A 20,531-nucleotide genomic window follows, 5' to 3' on the forward strand; every position below is an offset into this window, starting at 1 on the left:
ATAACATGAAAAATAAAATGTAACATAAAGCAGTTATTGTTGGAAGACTTTTATTTCAAAGTTTAGTTATAAAAATGCCATTCCAGACATCTCTGCAGGGAGAACAATGCCTTTTTAATCGCTTTGTTGACGTGTGTGTCAGAGCTCAAGTGTTTCGGGATCTGCGGCACTCCAGGATGCAATCAAATATCTGCTTTCTATCATGAAGCGCATTGCAAGCTCTGAACCACTGAAACTGCAGTAACTGTGAGGAAATATTTAAGCAACAAATTCAATTTTTCTGCTTGCAGAGGGACCGGCAAACCCAGGCCACAATCCTCAGTTCCCTGAGTTAGTAACAAACAACGTCTCTACAGGGGTGACGGCTATGCAAATTAACCTTAAGCTACTATTGCTCACTATTCATTTCTGAGGGGTTATACCTACTTGTTAGAAAATACACGAATCTACAATGCAAGCGCTAGTATGTGATCAAAGAATAAGAATTCCATTTGTGCACTCTACTAGCAAGGCAACCATAACAGAGAGGTAAGCTGTGAGTCTAACCATTATAATAAATCACAAATTAACGCTGCGAGTGAGAGTTGGTAAGTAGGTTAAAAGCTGCATTCAGGCTTGTGCTGAAGTGGTAACACAGTTTGTTTTTATTGCAGATTTAAGCTTTGCTCATGTGTCTACATTAAAAAATTTTTTTACTATTTGGGGCTTAATTTAACTCCTGTTATAGCAAGTTATACCATGCAGATCTACGGCCTGTATGCAAGCATACGACCACGTCTGTCATTCACTGGAAAATGTATGCTCTTATTTTGTTACAGTGCATTCAGGATTATAACTATTTACAATATTATCTGTACAAAAAAACTCATTGCCCTTCCCTGGCTTCTTATAAACAAAGTGTACAGGTAGATACATCTTGCAGCAGCACAGAGGCTGATACCGGTATTGCTTCATTGTGAAACAAGACAACATCGATAATAAAAGACCTGCCGACACAGTCGCTCAGTGTTTTCAGGTCGTGCGTGGCTCCTTTTGTTATTTTAAAGTATCTCTTAGGAGAAAAAGTGATGTCCTCAGGTAAGCATGTCCCAAACAGACAGTCATATCAGCAGGTTTGTGTGTGTTGTGAATAGACTGTGATAGCTGCTCAGTATCTCAGCACCATGAGTGTCCATATGGAGGTGTCCAAAGGGACTGGGAACTTCAGATGGGAAGTCATTGAGAGCCTTTGTCAATCAACCAAGAAATGTCTCCAGTCCTAAAACACACACACATAAAATCCCATTACATACAAACAAAAACATGCCAACAAAATCACACGTTAGTTGATAAATTACAGCTCCTTGTGAGTGGCTGTTAATGTGTGAAGCAGAAAGGAGAAAAAGCAGATATTTTTCCATACTTGCCAAGTCGTGTTAACATCCTTCAGGTTTTTTGCAAGCATTATTAGAAACAGAAGACACAACAACAGTATGGTCACAAAAACAAGGAAAAAGTGGACACAGGATTCCAGCAACATCATTACGGTACGGTTCTGCTGCATTTAACAGATCCAGCAGTTCCTGATAATAGTCAAGAAACTGATTTGTAAACCCTCTCACAGAGGCTCCTTAACCAGTGTGTGTAATTTCATAGTATTAATTGTGATTAAAGCTTTGTGTTACCATCACAGTTTTTAATCCTATAGCTGCACAGTCATGAAAAAAAAAGTTTTCACAGGACTTTCTGAAATCCTGTGAAACTCCAAGCACACCCCATGATTCAGTAGTTTGTTGAACCACCTTTAGCAGCAGTAACTTGAAGTAATCATTGTCTGTGTGACTATCTGATTTTTTCATCACCCCTCCAAAACTGTGCAAATAGTTGTTATGATGTGTTTGTGCTTATGTGCATTGTTTGGTTTTCACCAAACATGCTGCTATGCTTTATAAACAAACATCCCCACTTTAATGTGCTGCCCTGTTCTTTATTGAGAGAAGTTGGGTTTTTCTAGCAGCCCTTTTAAACAAATTCTAGTTGTTTGGTCTTGTTCTAGTTTTACTTAATATTATATTACTGTTAATGTTTACTCATAATAGAGAGCATCACAAGCAATTAATTCTTTTTAGAATTTATATACAGTTAAAGGCATAATAGTAGTATAATATTATATATCAATAATATTATTGGTGGTTAAAGTGAAACATGGAAATTACAACTGCTTAAACTATTTAAATACTTCATAACTATGCTGGTTCTTTCTTAAAATGCAAATGTACTCAGTGTATTTGCTATACAGTCAATGAATATTTTGTTAGGTACACCTGTTCAACTGCTTGTTACACAAATGCCTAAACAGCCAATCACATCTCAACAACATAACGCATTTAGGCATGGAGACAAGATAACCTGTTTAAGTTCAAACTCTGCATCTGAACGAGGAATTAAGGTGAATTTGAGTGACTTTAAACGTGGCATGGTTGTTGGTACCAGATGGGCTGGTGTATTTCAGAAACTGCTGATCTGCTGGGATTTTCCCAAACAACCATCTCTAGAGTTTACACAAAAAACATCCAGAGGACAGAGGAAAATGACCAGACTGCTTCGAGTTGACAGAGAGGGAACAGTGACTCAAATAACCCCTTATTTCAACCAAGGTATGCAGTAGAGCATGAATGAATGCACAACACATTAAACCTTGGAGCAGATGGCCTACAGTAGCAGAAGACCACATACGGTGCCACTCCTGTCAGCTACAAACAGGAAATTGAGACTACAATTCATGCTCACCTGAGACACAATATTCACCAAAATTGAGCAATAGAAGAATGAAAGAACTTTGCCTGGTCTGATGAGTCTCAATTTCTGCTGTAACATTAAAATGGCAGGGCCAGAATTTGGCATAAAGAACATGGACACATGGATGCATCCTGCCTTGTATCAACGGTCCAGGCTGGTAGGGGTGCTGTAATGCTGTGGGGGATATTTTCTTGGCTTACTTTGAGCTCCTTACTACCAACTGGGTACCACTGGGATGTGGTGGAACGAGAGATTCAACCTGGTGCCAGCAGGGTTTAACTAATTGTCAAAAGAGTGTATATAGTTAGTGGGGAAAATGTGTAATTCTTAAAATACAGTTTTAAAATATCAATAAATCATGTAAAATATCTAAATATATAATTGCTCTGTAGTGTGTTCAAATAAAACAATTTATTTGGCTCACAGAAAACTTCGTATGATTATAAACTCCATCTCTCACTGTGGTTTCTGTCAGATTGAAAACATTTGTCAGGTATTTCTTTAACATAAACCTTAGACACCAAAACTATTATTGTAACCACGACCAGATTCTGGTCCGGAAGGACACTTACTCTACATCTCGCTTCTTAATCGTCTTTCCGGATCCTAGGACCTCTGCCACTCGGGATACAATGGGATCATAGTTCATGCTGGCGACAGAAACCACCTCCTCACTCCTATAGATGGACCAGAGGAGGAAACAATGAGAAGGTACCTTCACAATAAAAGATAAATATTAGTTCACAATAGTTAAAGAACAACAACACACAAGCGTACTAAGATATCAGAAAAATTCTAGGAATCTTACCTTGTATAAAATGCTACAAAGCGCAGTTCATCCAGATCTCCTTGTATAATGACATCATCAAATCCGTCACCATAACCTCCACAAATAGAAACAAATAATCCGACTCAGGCCTAATTCTTGGTCACGGGCTTCATTTTTGTTCAGCTAGATGGCAGTGTAGTACCAATATTTCAGGGCACACGCATTTCCTCTCAGTCTCTGATCTTTTTTTCACAGTCAGTCTTCCTCTTAACACAAATTTTCAGGCTAAAGCAAACACTAAAGATGGTTGGAAGGCCCGCCTACCTGCATAGCGTATGGTCTTCCCAAACATGGCTGACCAGAAGTAAGGCACGGTTTTGACCTCAGTGGCTCTGCCCATCATGCTAAGAGCTGCTACCTTTCCTGTTAGTGCCAGTGGAAACCGCAAACATTGACATAGTTGAGTTATAAAAGCCTTAGTTATGGAGTATGAATGCAGTCAAGAACATGCTACAACAAACTCACCGTGGACATGAGCCATTTGCCAGTGAGGGATGTTCACCTTCTTGTTGTTGCGTGGTTGGAAAGGAAACATCACCACATCTCCTCCAGCAAAGACCCCATCAACATTTGTCTGCATATTCTGGAAGAAAGATGGAAGAATTTAACGAAATGGGAGTCAAAGAGTTTAAGTGAGGCTCCAGGCTCTGCACAGCACCTTGTTTACAGTAATGAAGCCCTTGGAGTCTAAGTGGATGCCGCTCTGTTTCAGGAACCCTGTTGCAGGAACGCTTCCTGCAGGAGAGCAGAGCAAGAGTGCAAAAACACACTTTTAATGTCACCAAAGTAATTTTTAGATAATTAATGACAGACAATAAGGACATATTCTGTATTATGTTTCATATCACCTGCTCCAATGACACACACATCTGCCCGCAGGACTTTTCCACTCTTCAGTACAACCTCTTTCAACTGTAACAGGGAAAAAACAGCTTGCAGTTATGTGCTAGTGTATCTATTGATATGCTAACAACTCTCACGCAAAATAAATGTTAATATAAAAACTGGTATTTTTATTCAGTTAGTTTTTTTTACTGAGAAATGGGATTATACATATAAAGTCACGGCGTCTCTCAAAGTTATTTAGATCATTTCCCCCAAGAGATGGATGCAATCTTCAATATCCCAAGTTCAGTGGACACAATGTCTATCTCCTTATCTGAGTTTTGCCACGTTGTCAAACAAGAGACAATAGTGCGTCCGAGCATTGTGCTGTTTCTCTCACTTTCTGAATACCTGTCCATGATGGCCAACCATCTCTGACACCTCGTTCAGCATGTAGAATTTCACCCTGTTTGCCTCAAACAGCTGCGAAGACAAAACGGTTCTAGTGAATACTCGAAAACAGAGAGAGAAAAAGTTCACCGCTGAATTTTCATGTGTCTGCATGATCAATCGCCGCTAATGAGAAGATTTACACTCCCATTTGTGGCGCAGTATTGACCTGCGAAACATGATTTGCATTTTAACTAATAGTTTCCTCTCAGGGAGAATGCTGATGATAGAATTGTGGAAGTGCTTCATGTTCTGAAAAGCTTGATTTCCCAGGAGGGCGTCTCTACCTTCATTATGGCTTTCCCTACTTTCTCCCCGAGAGCTTTTTTAAAAGGGACCGACTCGATCCCGATGACAGAGACTGAGTGGGCCTTGTCAGTCAGAGCTGCAGCCACCTCCATACCTGCCGTCATAATGAATAAACAGCACTTAACATACACACTAGTTAATGCAGGATGACACAAAACAGTAATACATTAAGAGTTAACACCTTTGGAAATGAGTGGACAATTTTTTTATATGCAAAGCTGTACTGTGAAAAAAACATGAGCAATGAATAGTAGTTAATATATAAAGAAATATATAATGTCTGAATGAATTAATATATAAATAAAACAATAAATGAAAGAATATAATATAATGTTTAAAAACTGTACAGTGTATCAATATATTAGTTTTATCTGTTAAATAAAAGATAAAAATTTGAATATCTGATACTTTTCTTTTCTGAGAAAATCTTTTTTGCGAATTTAAATGTTATGAAAACAATATGTTTATAAATGTGTCTTTGTCTCACCCACAAATGACGTTCCCACAATCACTGCATTCTTGTTGTTGGCTAGCCACGCTATGCTGTTAGCATCCTCGGGCGTCCTGAGGTGAAACACATTCCTGACATCTTTGCCCTTGTAGTTCATTGGTTTTGGTCTTTCAAGCAGGAACAGGAGCACAATCGGGTGTCAGTTTACTCATTTACATTCTCAGCTCTTTGGCATCACGAGAAAAGAATATTTTTTGCTTACTTGCTTCCTGTAGCAATAAAGAGTTTCCTGTACTCCATCCTCAGGCCATCTTCAAATATCACAGATTGTGTTTTCACATCTATTGCCACCACCTAAAAAAACACAAAACAAAAACAATGAAGGTGTAAATTGAAGTTTTCCTTCAGTTTCTTTTTTTAAAAACAGTCCTAACAAAAAACAGATATATACATATCATTAAACATTAATGAATGATTAATTAAACATTTAAATATTAATCACCTCTTTCTCTTTGAGAAGTTCAATGTCATGATCTTGCAAGAAGTCCATGGAGCGCAGTCTCAGCTGCTCTGCCGTGCTCTCTAAGGACTGAGGGGTAGCAAGTTAGCACTGAGCAAAGCAAACAGTTGGAACAAAGTCTAGAAATGTCATTTAACCCTTTCATTCCCACGCTATTGCTCGAAACTGCAAAGTCACAATTAATCATATTCAGCCTGTTGTAAAAACACAACAGATCCTGCAGTCATTCTAGTCACAGAAGTAATAGGCAGTCTCTTTTTGACTTGGCAGCCTTTAAAGTGTGTTCTTACACCAGATATGACTGAAAATCTTAGTCATATTTGGAATTATGAATTATTTATATATATTTTTTATGTACAAGCCATTTTCCTTTGCTTTGTTGGTTGTTCTGAAGTGTGTAGCTTTTCCTCAAAGAATTGTTTTAGCAGCGCTGACCACAGCAGCACCTCTGCGGTCTGTTATGTAACTTTGGTGGCTAAGTGAGGTCTATCTCATTGTATGTGTTCAGGGTCTGTGTACAAACCTTACTCAGTTTAGGCCTGTCATATGGAGGATGTTTGTCCATAGTGCACATGACAATGCGATCCGTGAAGCCCTCTTCCCTCAGTGTTTCTGCACACACCAAACCGGCTGGACCTGCCAGTAAGTTAACCAAAACAGATGCACATAACATTGCAAAGAAGAAACTCAAAGAAAGATGGAGTTATTTAGGGTCAGCTGTGAGACATAAAACAATAAAGAGGATATACACACACACACACACACACTAACCTGAGCCAATAATGAGAACATGGCTGAATCCTGTGTTGGAGTTAATGACTGCTGAACATCGGGCCATGGGCTTTGACCTTTTCTGTGACTGAAGAGCCTGAAAATCATTAAAGAAAGATCCTAGGTCAATCAGGTGGTCAGCTGACTTTCCTGCATGAACTCTTCATCTTCTTCTTCGTGTTACCTGCTTGTTTGCCCGAATGATCACCTTGTCCTTTTCAACTCTGACCTGCAAACAGAATTATGTGATGTGTACACTTTTTGATGATCATTAAAAAGATGATTAGGCAGGAAATGTGTTAAGAGGTAGCACCAGTGTGGAAGGTCACCTGAAAGATGGGCAGGCTGTCCAGTCCAGGGAAGTCCTCAATGTCTCCTGTTGCAATGTTGAAACATGCACCATGCCAGGGACAACGCACATGTCCTTTGGACAGCACACCTGAAATAACAGCATATGGCCCATCCATACATTTTGTTTAGCAGTCTAAGCAGCGACATCCAGACATCTCATCCACTTCACACTCAACTGTCACTGCCTGATGAGGACAGAAGAATCACAATATCTGCAAGGACCAGAGATTTCATCCTGAGGCCACTAAATCAGAAACCCTCCATCACTAGTCTACACCTAGAAAATCCATAAAAGTCATGAACAGAATCACTGACAAAGAACAGTCCTGGTCTTTGAGTCCAGCTTTTACTGGTAACAGGTTTACTACTGGCAATGTGGACCAAGCTCTTGCTGTGGTTATACGGGGACTGAATGGCCCTTAGTTACTCCCTACCCTCAAAGCATTGCCCACAGGAAAAAACACATAGACTGGTTGAGCAAACAATCACGAAATCTATCATCATAGAGTGTCCTGGGGTTCATTATACTTACTGACATTCTCATGCTCAAACATTGTGTTTGTTATGGACAAACTGTGGTTAGCACATAAGTTTAGTAACACAGCACCACTCAGGTTCAGATCTGTCAGGCTGCCCCTCCCAGTCATACCCCTCCTGGTCACACTGTTGTTGCCAATATGAGTATTAAAGTCCTTCAGCAGAACACTTTTAAGCACCACGCCAAGTAACTTCAAAAAAGATCAGTACACTTGATTGTCATTCAGCACAAACGATGGTCAGGACCTATTCCCCCTTCTGAGGGTGCAGGGAAACAGCCTTCTCATCCATTGTGGAACACTATGTGCAGACATCGAACTCGCCCCGTCACTCCATAACTAAAAATATATATCTCACCTTTAACCAGAGGTGCTCCATAGTGTGGACACTTGTGGCCCATGGCTGTGAACTCCCCATGTTCTTTAATCAACAGAGCCCTGCCGCTTCCCAAATCAACCTCTCGCATTCTGTCAAGCACACAAAATAAAATGATAGTCAGATCCAGAGTAACTGGACAATGACACGCTTTCTGTAATTTTGCCTCTGTGCACCAACTCAAACAGCTAAGATGTGATTGATGATGTGATTGATGTGTAAACTTTACTTTGAAAGGATTTTACAACCTCAATTCCAAAAACATTGGGACACTGTATAAAATGTAAACATAGAAATAAAGCACAATAATGTGCAATTCGCATAAATTGATATTTTATGAGATTTTATTCACAGTAAAATATAGAAGGTGTGATGGGGCAAACAAAAGGCTGGAAAAGTAAGCGGTACTTAATAGATACAGCTGGAGGAACATTTTGTAGGTAACTAGGTTAACTGGTAACAGGTCAGTAACATGATTGAGTGTAAAAAGATCATCTTTTAGAGGCAGAGTGACATCTCTTTGGACTTCATATAGTCAGTCCTGGTGAACTATCACCACTATCATCAAGTTCTGGGAATCAAGTCCAGATCTTTCATCTGCTCAGTTTTTCATTAAATTACGTGGGAACTGGCCTCACCTAGTTATTAAACTGCTTGTCACTCAAGTGTCCAACCTATTTTTGAGCTTCTGAACATCAGACACTATGTATAATAGATGTCTTTAATTCCTAAACAGTTAATTCAGTACTTCTGTTAAAGTTTGAGCTAAAGCAGAAAGTCTGCACTTCAGCCAAATTTTGATTAATTGATTTAAAACTCATTGTTTCATGTACAAAACTACAACACTATCCCAGTGTGTATGGCTATAACTGCATGTGTTTGGTCATGGATGCTTCTAACAAACAATTTCTGCACTTTAAACAGGAGGCACTGTATTTGTGCTACATCTATGCAGGTCACCTAAAAACACTAAAAACAAAGAATTCATTCATTCTGGGTGACCTCCAAACGTCCTCACAATTTAGTTCTTAACTACCATTAACGTTGGGAAATGAAATTTCGCCTTATCTTAACGGAAAAGGAAACACAATCCTGATCTCACAATTTAAGACAGTCTTACTTAATTCAATACTTCCCAAGCTTTACTTTCCTTCAGTATTTTAACATATTTAAAATGTGCATCAACAGGTAAGTGAATAAAAAAAAGCTGCGTGATCACGTTCTTACTGTCCATTTTCCAGATCTTTAACGTGGCACACAGAGGCCTCCACATAGTCCCGGGGTTTGTGGTAGAGAGGGAGCAGGGTGGAGTCATCGTCAGAGCCGTGAGCCAGGGCCCCGTTAGGTCTGCATTCAGCAAAGGGGCTCGCTTTGCCATTAGGCGACAACCCGTCCACCTCTTTTTCTTTATCCAGGAGAGAGAGTTCCACTTTTACTTCAACTGCACAGCAGAGACATGGTCCAATCAGAAAATGTGCGAAAACGCACAGCTGAATAAATGCAGTTGATGCAGAATTATGGTGTGAAGGTTTAAAATGAAAATGATTTCAGGGGATATTGATGCTAACGATCACCAGTGGACTATCTTTATTATTCCATAAACCTGTTCTGTGCTATTTCATTTCTATCCTTCTCTAGAATTTATAGCAGCAATTTTCCTTACAGCCTAGAGAGATGTCTACAACCTTAGGACAAATTGACTCCGACATCCACAAAGCTCAAACAAATGAAAGCAGGAAGCATGTGCAACCCTGTCTTCTTTTTTTCTCTCCCTTCTAGTGCATACCTCTTATTCAGTTGTTTCTTTGGTGATGTGGTATAAAAATCCCCAAAATAGGGAGATAGTTTGACAATTTGCATTTAAATAAAAAAAAAAATCATCAGTTCATTCTCAAAAATACGATTTAACCAGGTTGAAGAGGCTTTTTAAATGATGCTCGTTAAATAATGCGATATTCATGGGAGCGGTGGAGATTTAAGTGCAGCTTCAGCTCTCCCAAGATGACAGCAAAAAATACAGACTGCAGCAGCACGGAGCACATTAATCTATGTATTTTGGAGCCACTCCGTTTTCTCTGATGCGCTGCTGTTTGCTTTGTATTTGCGAACATTAAGAAGCGGTTGTGTAACTCCTTTTTCACTGCAGCAGGCTTTATCTGTTCGGCTGGAAAAATGTGCTGATCATCCGGTTCTTACACAGTAATCTGGCTGGAATTTTCTCCCGCTGAGCAAGTCTTAATTAAAATCAATGGAAAATCATAGTAGTGAGTGCATTTGCAGGAGAAAAGAAAGAGAAAGCTTTCCACGGCTGAAGAGAATCTCCAGAAGCAGCTGTAATATCTGAGGCTAAATAAGACGTCGTCACACTGATGCTTCATTTGATCAGACTAAGTAGTTATCAGGGTTATAACATACATAAATATATTTGATCTAATTCTTGTAAGTTGCCCAGCACAGACTTACATTTACTCAGTAGCAAGCATGGCATAGATAATTATGTAAAATGTTCAGATTTTATATTTATTTTTTGTATTTCTTCACATTTTTAGGCAAATGAAGATGGTACAGCAGTTTGTCTTTAAAGGCCTCCCTCCATCATAGACTTTCTAATGGTGCAAATTTACTCCCACTTTTTACTCACTTCTATATAAATGTGAATAAATGATCCTCTACAGTATTTACTGTATATTTAGAGTGGGAGTCATCCTTATTTATAAATCATAGTATAAAGTATCCGAATAAGCTACTTTATAGGTTTCATGTTAATAATGTTCTTTTCCATCTCATGCTTTAACACGGCTGCCTGGGTAGAAGATGCTCTAAATCGCATTGTACATGTGTATAGTGACAATAATAATCTTTTCTATTCTTCTCATTCTATTAGAACTTGAAAGTGACTTCAGCCTTTGACCTGAGACATTTTTCCAGTGTAGATAGTAAATCTTTGTTGTGCATTGAGTGTGCATTAGTAGCTGGAGGTTACACTGTTATCAACACTTATTACTGTTCAGCTGCCTGACAGTGATCATTTACATACAACTAGAGTCTCTGAACAGATGATGAAATCTTATTCAGTGCACCTGAATGTGAAGTCGAGTATGTTATTAGAGTACCTCTTAGCAATGCCAACACTGAGGTGATGCATAAACAGATCTCACACATACTGTACACATGTCAGTTTTAGATATTTGTGTCTCAGTATGTAGTCCTTAATAACCAAAGACAGTAGGGAGAGCATTTAAATTCCTCCCACACACACACACACACACACACACACACACACACACACACACACACACACACACACACACACACACACACACACACACACACACACAAAATAAACTGCAAACAGAGGAGGCTGAGGGGAAGTGTATAACAGGATTTGGAAGCAACAGCTCTGAAAATGACAAACAAAGACACCAAACGGTCCCGATTTACATTGAAAAGCTTCCTAATTTTAACCTTGTATAGAATAAAAATTAAAATAGTGTGCTTTTTGTATAATTATTGTGTTATATTTTCTTCACTATCCTTACAACTACTACAAGGACTACAGTATTTCTTTAAAAAACATTCTGCATTCATAATGCCATCAGTTTTAACAAGATTCCCAACATCACTGAGTGAAACAGCCCCAAACCACAACAGAGATTTCATCATGTTTTACAGATGGCTGTAGACACTCACTATTGCACCTCTCTCCTGCCCTGACGTACATATTAACAATTTGAATGAAAAATTTGGCTTTTTGACAGCCACGCTTCAATTGAGAGCATTGCTGATGAGGCTTTGGTGAACAACTGAAGGGTTAAATGCATCACTCAGGTCGTGCCCCAAGTCTTGTTCGATTTTTTCCTATTTCTTAAGGACGTTACTTTCACATACTATTCATGTGCTGCAGATAGTTTATAGGCAGGCTTCTTCTTCTGTCTGACACTTGTCCAGTTTCTTCACATTTTTTAAGGACACACTGTGCACCATGCTGTGATATGGCATGTTTTTTTTTTACTAAAAGCTTTTTGGGAATCACCTTGTTAGTGCAAAAATACAATTTTATATCCATCAGTCTTTGTTACCTTTGGCATTTTTCATATATTCAGCTAAAGAAATTGGAACAAATTTTGTGTTTTTGGACGGCAGTGACAAAGTGCCTATTTAAAATAGTTTTTTTTTCTAATGAACACTGGTTTATCATTGAGTTAGGTCCCTTGTTGAACAGTGTTAAACAAAAAGCATTATTTTGAAAATGGTAAGGTACAAGGACTGGAGTGAAATGAGAGAAAGCAGCCAATAAATCCAATACATTTTTGAAAGACCTACAGAAAACCCAGAAAACCATTTCTTAAGACCACTTTAAAAGAATTAAAAGCCTGGCTCCTTTGAAGCAAAATATAATGAAACGAAGGATGACTCAAGGCTTATAAAGATGTATATAAAGACAAAAAAAATATCCAAAAAAGTAAAGGACATCATACAGCAGTTGTGGATTTTACAAAATTTACTAATGCTTGAATTGGGCAAACAGGCTGTTTACCTGGTTTGGGTTTGGAGAAGCATCCTCCCATGGTGGGCCCAGGATTGAGGGACACCCAGGGAGAGGGAGGGAGAGGGGGAGAGGAGAGGAGGGGAGGTACAGTCAGATCGTGGAGCTGGGCTGCTTGTTTTGGAGGTAACGGTAATGCAGAGCTGGAGGTCTGAGAACCTGCAGGTCCAAGCTGGCCATCGCACACGTCAGCTCCTCCACATAATCTGAATGCACAGAGCGAGTGAAATTGTAAACAACACACACACCGTCACACTGTGATGACTTGCTGTTAAAACTACAAGTGGTAGAAAATGTACTTGTGTTGTTTTTATCATTACCAAACTGATATTTGTCTTTATGTCTGTGTTACTAATGTGCAGCTGATGTCGCTCTGTGAAGGACGCAGAAGTCAGACCCTGAGGAGAGCCCAGCCACTGTTTAGCTTTGTCTATGTAACCTGTTAGTGCTTGTAAAAAGGAAGCAATTGTGTTAATTAGGAACATGTCCACACACACTGTTGCCTTTGTTCATGCATATTGCATGGGAAACTGTTAAATATTAACAGCACTCCGACACCTATTAGCTTTCTCGTCACACTGCGCTTTACAGGGAAGCAGGGGCCCCTTGAGTTTTAAAATCCCCCTTGTTTTGTTTCCACATTGCCCTCACACATTTCTGCCAGCTCTGGTATTTCACCCACACATACTGTAGCTAGTTACTCACTGGCTGCTATGAATCTCAGCATACACAGGATGGCAGGTGTATCACTCAACGTGGTGCAATCCATCACCAAATTATCCTATTGAGGTTCAACCAAAAGGACTGCTTGATATTCTGAGCACATCTTAATGTCCTTGAACTTTAGAAAAAAAAAACTTTGCAGTACTGAATGGAGCGCTGCTTAGAGAAAGTTCCTGAAGACAAATGAGAAATGGAAAGATCTCCTCTAATTGGACAGAAATCTGCAGCTAACAGTGTGTTGGTGTTGCATATGTAAACTGTATTTATTTGCTCTGGATGAAGGTAGATTTACTCAAGTACTTATGATACTTAGGATGGTCCTTAGGTTCTGAGGTTTGGATTCTTAGTTAATGCAATTGAGTTTAAGGGCTCTGTTTGAGTTTTATTGTTTTTCTAGTGATGAGATTGAGATTCAGTTTTGTAATCCTTGGTTTTGAGATTTTCACTTTTTTTTTAAGGATTTTTAGTTCCCTCTGGTTCCCCTGTCTTGTATCTGTGTTTGATATTTCATTGTTGTGTTATTTTCTATTTTCCTTTAAAGGTTAACCTTAGTTTAATGGTCTGTTTTTCCATTAGCCCCGCCCTAACTGTATTCAACTGTGCTGATTATGTTCAGTTGTGGCTCATCCCCACCAATCTCCTGTTGCCTCTCAGCCCTCTCTGTGTGTATGTGTAGACCCGCCTTCCCATTATTTAAAGCATCTGTTTATGTTCCTCTCTAATGCAGCTCAGTTTGTTCCCATATATTTTGGCTCTATTTATTTTGGACATATCAACTGCGATAAAGTCTCTCTTTTATTTTCCTCCTTCTGGTCTCGTATGCTGGATTCAGGCTCTGTTTATACCACCAAACTTGACAACTTAAGTATATTTTTGAGCTACTAGTGCTGCACACAAAAATATTCATTTTATGCTCTGCTTTTCTTCATTTCCAGAAAAAGTTTAAATTAAAATATTTTTAAAAATAAATAAATGGATGTTAAGTGCTCTGTCCAAAATTGACTCATTTCAGGTGGGAGGCGCAGTAGTACAGTGGTTAACGCTGTCACCTCATAGAAAGAAGTTACTGGGTTTGAACCTCCTGGGCCCCTCTCTGTATGGTTTCCCTGGCCCTGTGAGTGCTCCAGGTTGTCCCCAAAACATACGTGTTGAGTTGACTGGTGACTCTAAACTGGCTAGAGATGTTGATGTAATGTGAGGTGTTATATCCAGAGTGTATCTTTCCTTTTGTCCTGTCAGCTCAGATAACCAGGCTGGATAAGCTGATGGATGATTTGACCTTTCAGACCTGCAATCTCTTACAAAGGGCAATTTGTAAAGACCTTTTGCCACTTTTTAAATGGTTTGCTAATCCAAAGACGTAAAACTATCCCAATACTTCACCAAAAGCCAAAGATGGCCTTTTTGTGAAATATTGGCTAGATCTCACTTCATTAATCATCTCAGGACTCTTCAAATGTATGTCATGGCCCTTTAAGTAAACCCTATATTGGAAATTGCTACTAAAATACACTTGTGCACATTTTTTTGCTAATCATTAAGTAGGGTCTATTTTTCCGTTTTTGTTTCAGGACCTTTACTTAAATAAGGATAATATTTTAATGTAGGAAAACTTGCCCCTTGCTTGTTGTCCCTTAAATAATTCATCACCACTGAAACTTTGATGAACAACAAATTGGATCACAAATAGCTACCATACTGGAGCTCCAGTAAACCCAAGATATTTTGTGCAAAACTAAAGTAGGTTAAGCAGATTTGGTCCTCACAACATATGACGCAGATCCCTCACTCTTTCTCACTGTTGGGCCTGTCCCCAAGCAGTGCTAATAATCCTGCCTGCAAACAAGCTGTCAGCTTCACTCACTTCCCTACAAATGCAAAACCTGTTACTGGAATGTCAGAGGGGAGAATTAGCAAAATGCCAACTCCTGGTTGGTGGAAAAGAGGCTGATCTATAACGTGAACGTGAGTGAAACAAATGCCAGCCCTTTGATGGACACACCCACTGAAATTACCACGCAAACTGTGATAGCATGTGTAACGTTAGCAGAAGAGGAACATGCTGCGATCTCCATATGTACTAAGAGAAGATCAGCTTTTCATTGCCTCATTCACTTCATAACACCTCGACTATTTTAAAACACCTGCTTTGGCAGGTATCCTGACAGGTTAGCCTGTAGTTAGAGTTCTCTGATCCTTGGCTGATAAAAGGCCTCATGCTGCTTAATATTTGACCACGCTTCTTTCTTTCCCTCACAGTCAGCTCTTCTGGTTTGTGAAATGCAAGATAAGCCTGAGGAGTCATCCTGCAATTGCGCAAACCTGCTGCTGAGCTGACAGGCTCTTACTGACCATTTATTTTATTTACTAGCAATTTAATGAAGTCTTCAGTGCCCCTGACAAATGTATAAAAATGAAAGCATTTTAATCCTTGATCTTTTTTTGTTGGTGTCTTTTTGCTGTTCATGTGTTAATTGTTTGCAGTGAAAGGAGACAGGAGGGACAGGGAAGTGCAGCAAGTGTCCCAAGCCATGTCTGAAGTTAAAGGTGTTCCCTGAAATGCCACCAAGCTTCTGATTGACTTCTGTTTACTCCAGTGCCTACGTGTCACAGACTATGAAAGAAAAAAGTGTGGATTACAGTTACCACAATCCCCATTAGGAGGCTCCAGTGTGTGTGTGTGTGTGTGTGTGTGTGTGTGTGTGTGTGTGTGTGTGTGTGTGTGTTGAATTTCATTCAGATTATTCAGAGCAGTGTGTGTGTATAGTCTTGCTTTTGTTTCCTTTGAGTTGAAGAAATAAATTCAGCTCCATGTGACGCCAACAGAAACGGGAATATAATGTGTGATAAATAAAGTATACATTTACCTGATTACAGAGTCAGGTACAGTCCTAATTAAGCTTTTAAGGGGAATTCAAAAAACCTTACTGCTTCACATGATACAGCAGCTGCCACGTGGTTCAAGAAAACAAAGACCAAATAAGCATTCAGTGTTATTTACTGTCCAACAGCACAGAGTTCATGAAGTAGACAAGTTCCTGTGGCTTTATGTTGACTCAGATGCCAATATGTTTTGTATGTCTGTAAAGCTTAAGTTGGTTAACAATGGCACTACATGGCTCTATCAGGTAATTTTGCTGCTACTTTGAGCAATAACCTCTCCATGATGTCATGGAAAACTGGAACTGAGTTCTTCAGAGGGGTGTACACCCCTACAGGGCAGCTGTACTTCCTTAGAGCAGTTCTGAGAGTGACCAGTTTCTCAGCACACACACACAGACGCATACAAAGATACACATGGCTGCTGTCAAATTATGATTGGAGATGTGCTGTGATATATTTGATCTGTTTTCATTTTTGTAAAAGTTACTGGTGTATATGGACTGGAAAACATTATCTGATATGTGTGAAGCTGGAGAGATCAGAATTTCTCCAAGATTTTCATCTATTCCACTCATGAATGTGTTTTTATTAACAAACTGATTTGTAGAGAAACAGTGCGTGTTTCTCTACAGAAGAGCCCCCAGAGCAAGCAACTTCCTTTAAAAGTACTGTATGTGACCACAGTGCACCAATGCAGGCAAAACCCACTTGAAGAAATAAGTGGGATCTCTCTCGCGCACGCGCACGCACGCACACACACAGCATCACATAAACACATATAAAGTAATTACCTCAAACTCTGAGTCCCTGGTGTAAAATGAATGTGAAGGGTCTTACCCGCGTGCATGGAGCAGGTGCACTGAGATCCTGTCAAAGTCCCTGGTGCTCAGCCGTCCCCGCGGACCACGGCAGCATATTAGCACGGGTCTCCTCGCAGTCTTCTCCCTCTCCGGATTGGCTCTAGTATTCCCAGTCTGCGTGTCCCTCCGTACCCTCCTCCGCACTCCTCTTCTTCCTCTTGATGCAGCAGAGGCTCCAGTGAGTGTGTGGGTGAGTGTACGTGTGTGTGCGCTCTGCCCCTCTCAGAGTCCCCCTCAGCAGCAGCAGGAGCAGCAAGAGCAGCACACTGAGCCGACCGGTCGTGGGAGTTGCTCTCTTTTGCAGTCCAAGCCTGAAAACGCAGCACGGAGGACCTTTGCCAGTTTCTCAGCTGTATGCGGTATTGATGGAGTTGCTGAGGGGATGCTAACACAGCATGAATTCTCACCGTTCCCTGCTCTCCTCCACCCAACCCTCCTCTCTCTTTCCTAAACACACACACGCTCTCTCTCTCTCTCTCTCTCTCTCTCTCTCTCTCTCTCTCTCTGTGTGTGTGAGTGCACGCGCGCCAGGCTTGCTTTTCTGTTCAGACCCTTTCAGCCTCGCCTTCAAATGTCAAAGACCTGACTTGCCAGCTAAACCTGATCAAAGACTTAACTACCCTCCCCAAAGCACTGCCCCAATGACTGCCCACCTATTACACTGGCTGCTCCCTGTAAATGCTGCTTCCATGAGCATCATCTGCTGTTAAAACTTACCAGTGTTTGGATTTATTGCAGTTACACTGACCACCAGGGAACATAAAATAAACACCGAAGGTGCACTTACCGTGTGTGTGTGCGCGCGCGCGTGTGTGAATGCTACACTTCTATCAGTGTGTGCAGCAGAGGAAGAAAGCCTAAAAGTGCAGTTGTTGCAGTAAATCCTGGGTTCAGTGAGGGGGTAGCATGGAGACGGATTACAAAGGTATAGCCTACTAAGTCTTATAGAAATGAGCTCTTGAGTTATTTCCATTCCTTATGCTCCCACTGTGGGAGAGATGGGTCAAGGTCATTCACCTGATAACCACACATTCATTTCTATGGAAATGATGATGACAGCAGTGACACGGGTGATGATCAGCATGCAGGACCAAAACCTTTATGGTGTTTTCAGAATGCTAATGCTTTCACTTTAAAAAAACACAAAACAAAACAAAACATATTATAGAAGAATAGAGATCATATTAGATCATTTCCACTCTCCACATGGACTAATTTGATGTTTGGCAGCTGACAGGTGCACACGCACTGCTCTTGTTTGATGGAAAAAGCATATTTGAGTGAAAGCCAGGGTGGGGCATGTGGATATGCACGACAAGATGAACTATCAGATTCGCCCAGTGTGCAGGGAAGGCCATCTGACATCACTGACACATCACTCAGTTTAATTGAATTGCCAGGGGTCACAGAGAGCTGCAGTATCTAAAAAGCCAGATCAAGAGAGCAGGGAGAAGTGAATGAATCATTCCTGGCTTATAAAACAAATGCTCTGCCAAAATATTAATGCCAGCAGTTATCAGGGGTAGATTTAACCTGTTAATTAGATTTTAACCAATCGGTAAGTAAATGCTAATAACGTACATCGCCCAGCCAAAGAAACATCAGTGCCCTTTTTTGGTGAAATAAAACAAAACAGTTTACATCAGTTCTGACAAAAACAGTGAGCAACAGAGTACATTAAGCTCTAAAAGGAGCTGATGGCACCAAGCCCCCTCCCCATGAAATGAAATTCAACACAGAGGAGCTGCAGCTCAAGAATGCAACCCCTGCTCATTTACTCACTCCTGCACGGCAGTGAGCACTCAGACTCTGCTCACAACTAATGTGGGACATTTTCATTACCGACCCGAGTGCTGTTTACTTATTGTTTAGTGTGCTGATTTTAGGTTTCTTTAAGTTTCTTCATCTTTCAGTTCAGCTAATAAATCGGTATTATGGTGCTAGTAGGTTCCTTTCTGATGTTTTGAAACTTTATGACATACTTTTGTGCGCTTATTGCACACATCACTCAACATTATAACTAATGCATGAGTAATTCAACCAAAATGTTATTTTGACTAGCTACCATACCATTAAGTGAGGTTCCAATGGTGTGTATGTTCTACTAAATAAATTGTCCTCCAATGCTTTAACAAGAATAAAAACTACAGCAGTCATCTACTGTCTCACATTGTTTTAATAAAATGTGTCGCACACAGTTGCTTCAGATTTTTTTCTTCTAAACAGAGATCACAGAAAAAAAAGTTTTATTTCCACTTTGAAATCCAGTAAAAAAAAACAAAAGGGCCCCAAAAACACTTCTGTGCTTCTCGGTAGAACTACTGTAATCTTTCACAGGCTGTCATGCTTTCATATAACGTACATGAACATGCAGATATTACACATATGGGAATATGCAAGTTATAAAACCTCCGTCTTTAGGTAGTGCTGTGTCTTTTGCTTCACCTGTGGGCTGTTTGGTACACTCGATGTCTGCCGGTCGTAGTCGCCCATGCACACAGCTACAAAGAACAAAGTCCCTCCGATGACCAGTGCCAGTCCTCCGAACCATCCGGAGAACATCGCCTCCCCATACTCCCATCGTGGCATCACATCAGGAAAACCCTCATCCCAGAAGTCCACCACAGTTGTATAGGCCACAACAGACACAGGAGCCAGAGTAGTGAGCCCAGACACCCAGGACAGCACCCCACTAAAGATGAGGAGCCTTCTCTTCACACCAGGCGGCTCCATACACATCTCAACCCCCTCCAGACCCGGGAAAGCAGCCAGTACAGCTGAAGCACCAGTACCAATAGACACTGACATGAGCACCCTGGAGATCTGTAGGTCCAACGGCAGTCCCATGATGGAATCGTAGGCCTTACACTGAATTCCCACTTCCTCGGTGTAGAGGCAGGTGTGCCACAGCCCAGAGAACCAGTTCTCCACTTCATTGAGATCAGAGTTCATTGTTTTCCAATGTGGAAGGAAGGTGGTGATCAGAGATGTCACCAAGCCTCCAACTGTCACAAAGAGCGCGGTCCTTTGCATCATTTTAGCTGTTAGAAAAACCATCTTCTGCCTTTGTGCAGTGAAGTCTGTGCTGTGATTCTGTGTCCAAATCTAAGTAAAGTTAGGTAAGCCATCCAAGTGGCTCTGTAGCTCGTCCCACCTGCTGGACAGACCTGGACGGCCCACTTCTTACTTCTTTAAGAAAATGCACCTGATAAGTAGGAGAAAATCTCGTACCACACAACAACGGCCATACTGTTTGGTTTCAGTGTTCAATGTCATCCCAGTGAACAACGAACTCTGTATTTAAATGAAACCAGATATGAGCA

General features: G+C 40.4%; 2 protein-coding genes across 3 annotated transcripts; both read right to left on the reverse strand.

The window, feature by feature from the left end:
• Window positions 1-33: 33 nt before the first annotated feature.
• Window positions 34-17,728, reverse strand: aifm3 (AIF family member 3). 2 transcript variants are annotated; one of them, XM_080894690.1, is made up of 20 exons: window positions 17,186-17,728; window positions 12,734-12,948; window positions 9,424-9,601; window positions 8,179-8,288; window positions 7,263-7,372; window positions 7,118-7,162; window positions 6,934-7,030; window positions 6,686-6,798; window positions 6,145-6,231; window positions 5,905-5,996; window positions 5,679-5,809; window positions 5,170-5,285; window positions 4,844-4,915; window positions 4,456-4,519; window positions 4,266-4,342; window positions 4,073-4,190; window positions 3,872-3,970; window positions 3,587-3,662; window positions 3,351-3,455; window positions 34-1,258 (listed from the first exon to the last, which is right to left on the reverse strand). In XM_080894690.1, exons 2-20 carry the CDS (start codon window positions 12,762-12,764, stop codon window positions 1,216-1,218), a joined length of 1,764 nt encoding a protein of 587 aa, XP_080750816.1. In that variant the 5' UTR covers window positions 12,765-12,948; window positions 17,186-17,728; the 3' UTR covers window positions 34-1,215. The 2 variants fall into 2 exon arrangements, with proteins under 2 accessions (XP_080750816.1, XP_080750815.1); XM_080894689.1 differs by having other exon boundaries at window positions 9,424-9,637.
• Window positions 17,729-19,465: 1,737 nt separating this feature from the next.
• On the reverse strand, window positions 19,466-20,307 carry cldn26 (claudin 26). Its single transcript, XM_080894598.1, has one exon. The coding sequence runs from the start codon at window positions 20,263-20,265 to the stop codon at window positions 19,609-19,611; it is 657 nt and encodes a 218-aa protein (XP_080750724.1). The 5' UTR covers window positions 20,266-20,307; the 3' UTR covers window positions 19,466-19,608.
• Window positions 20,308-20,531: the final 224 nt, after the last annotated feature.

This window comes from Rhamphochromis sp. 'chilingali' (assembly GCF_963969265.1).
Source record: "Rhamphochromis sp. 'chilingali' genome assembly, chromosome: 10".
Lineage (NCBI taxonomy): Eukaryota > Metazoa > Chordata > Actinopteri > Cichliformes > Cichlidae > Rhamphochromis > Rhamphochromis sp. 'chilingali'.

Coding starts and splice junctions, on each gene's coding strand:
- aifm3 (XM_080894689.1), bottom strand. CDS start 12,764: ATGGGAGGATGCTTCTCCAAACCCAAACCAG. Junction 7,163..7,262: donor ACAGCCTGCCCATCTTTCAG/GTGACCTTCCAC, acceptor TTCTGTTTGCAG/GTCAGAGTTGAAAAGGACAA. Junction 6,799..6,933: donor TGTTCTCATTATTGGCTCAG/GTTAGTGTGTGT, acceptor ACTTACTGGCAG/GTCCAGCCGGTTTGGTGTGT.
- cldn26 (XM_080894598.1), bottom strand. CDS start 20,265: ATGGTTTTTCTAACAGCTAAAATGATGCAAAGGACCGCGCTCTTTGTG.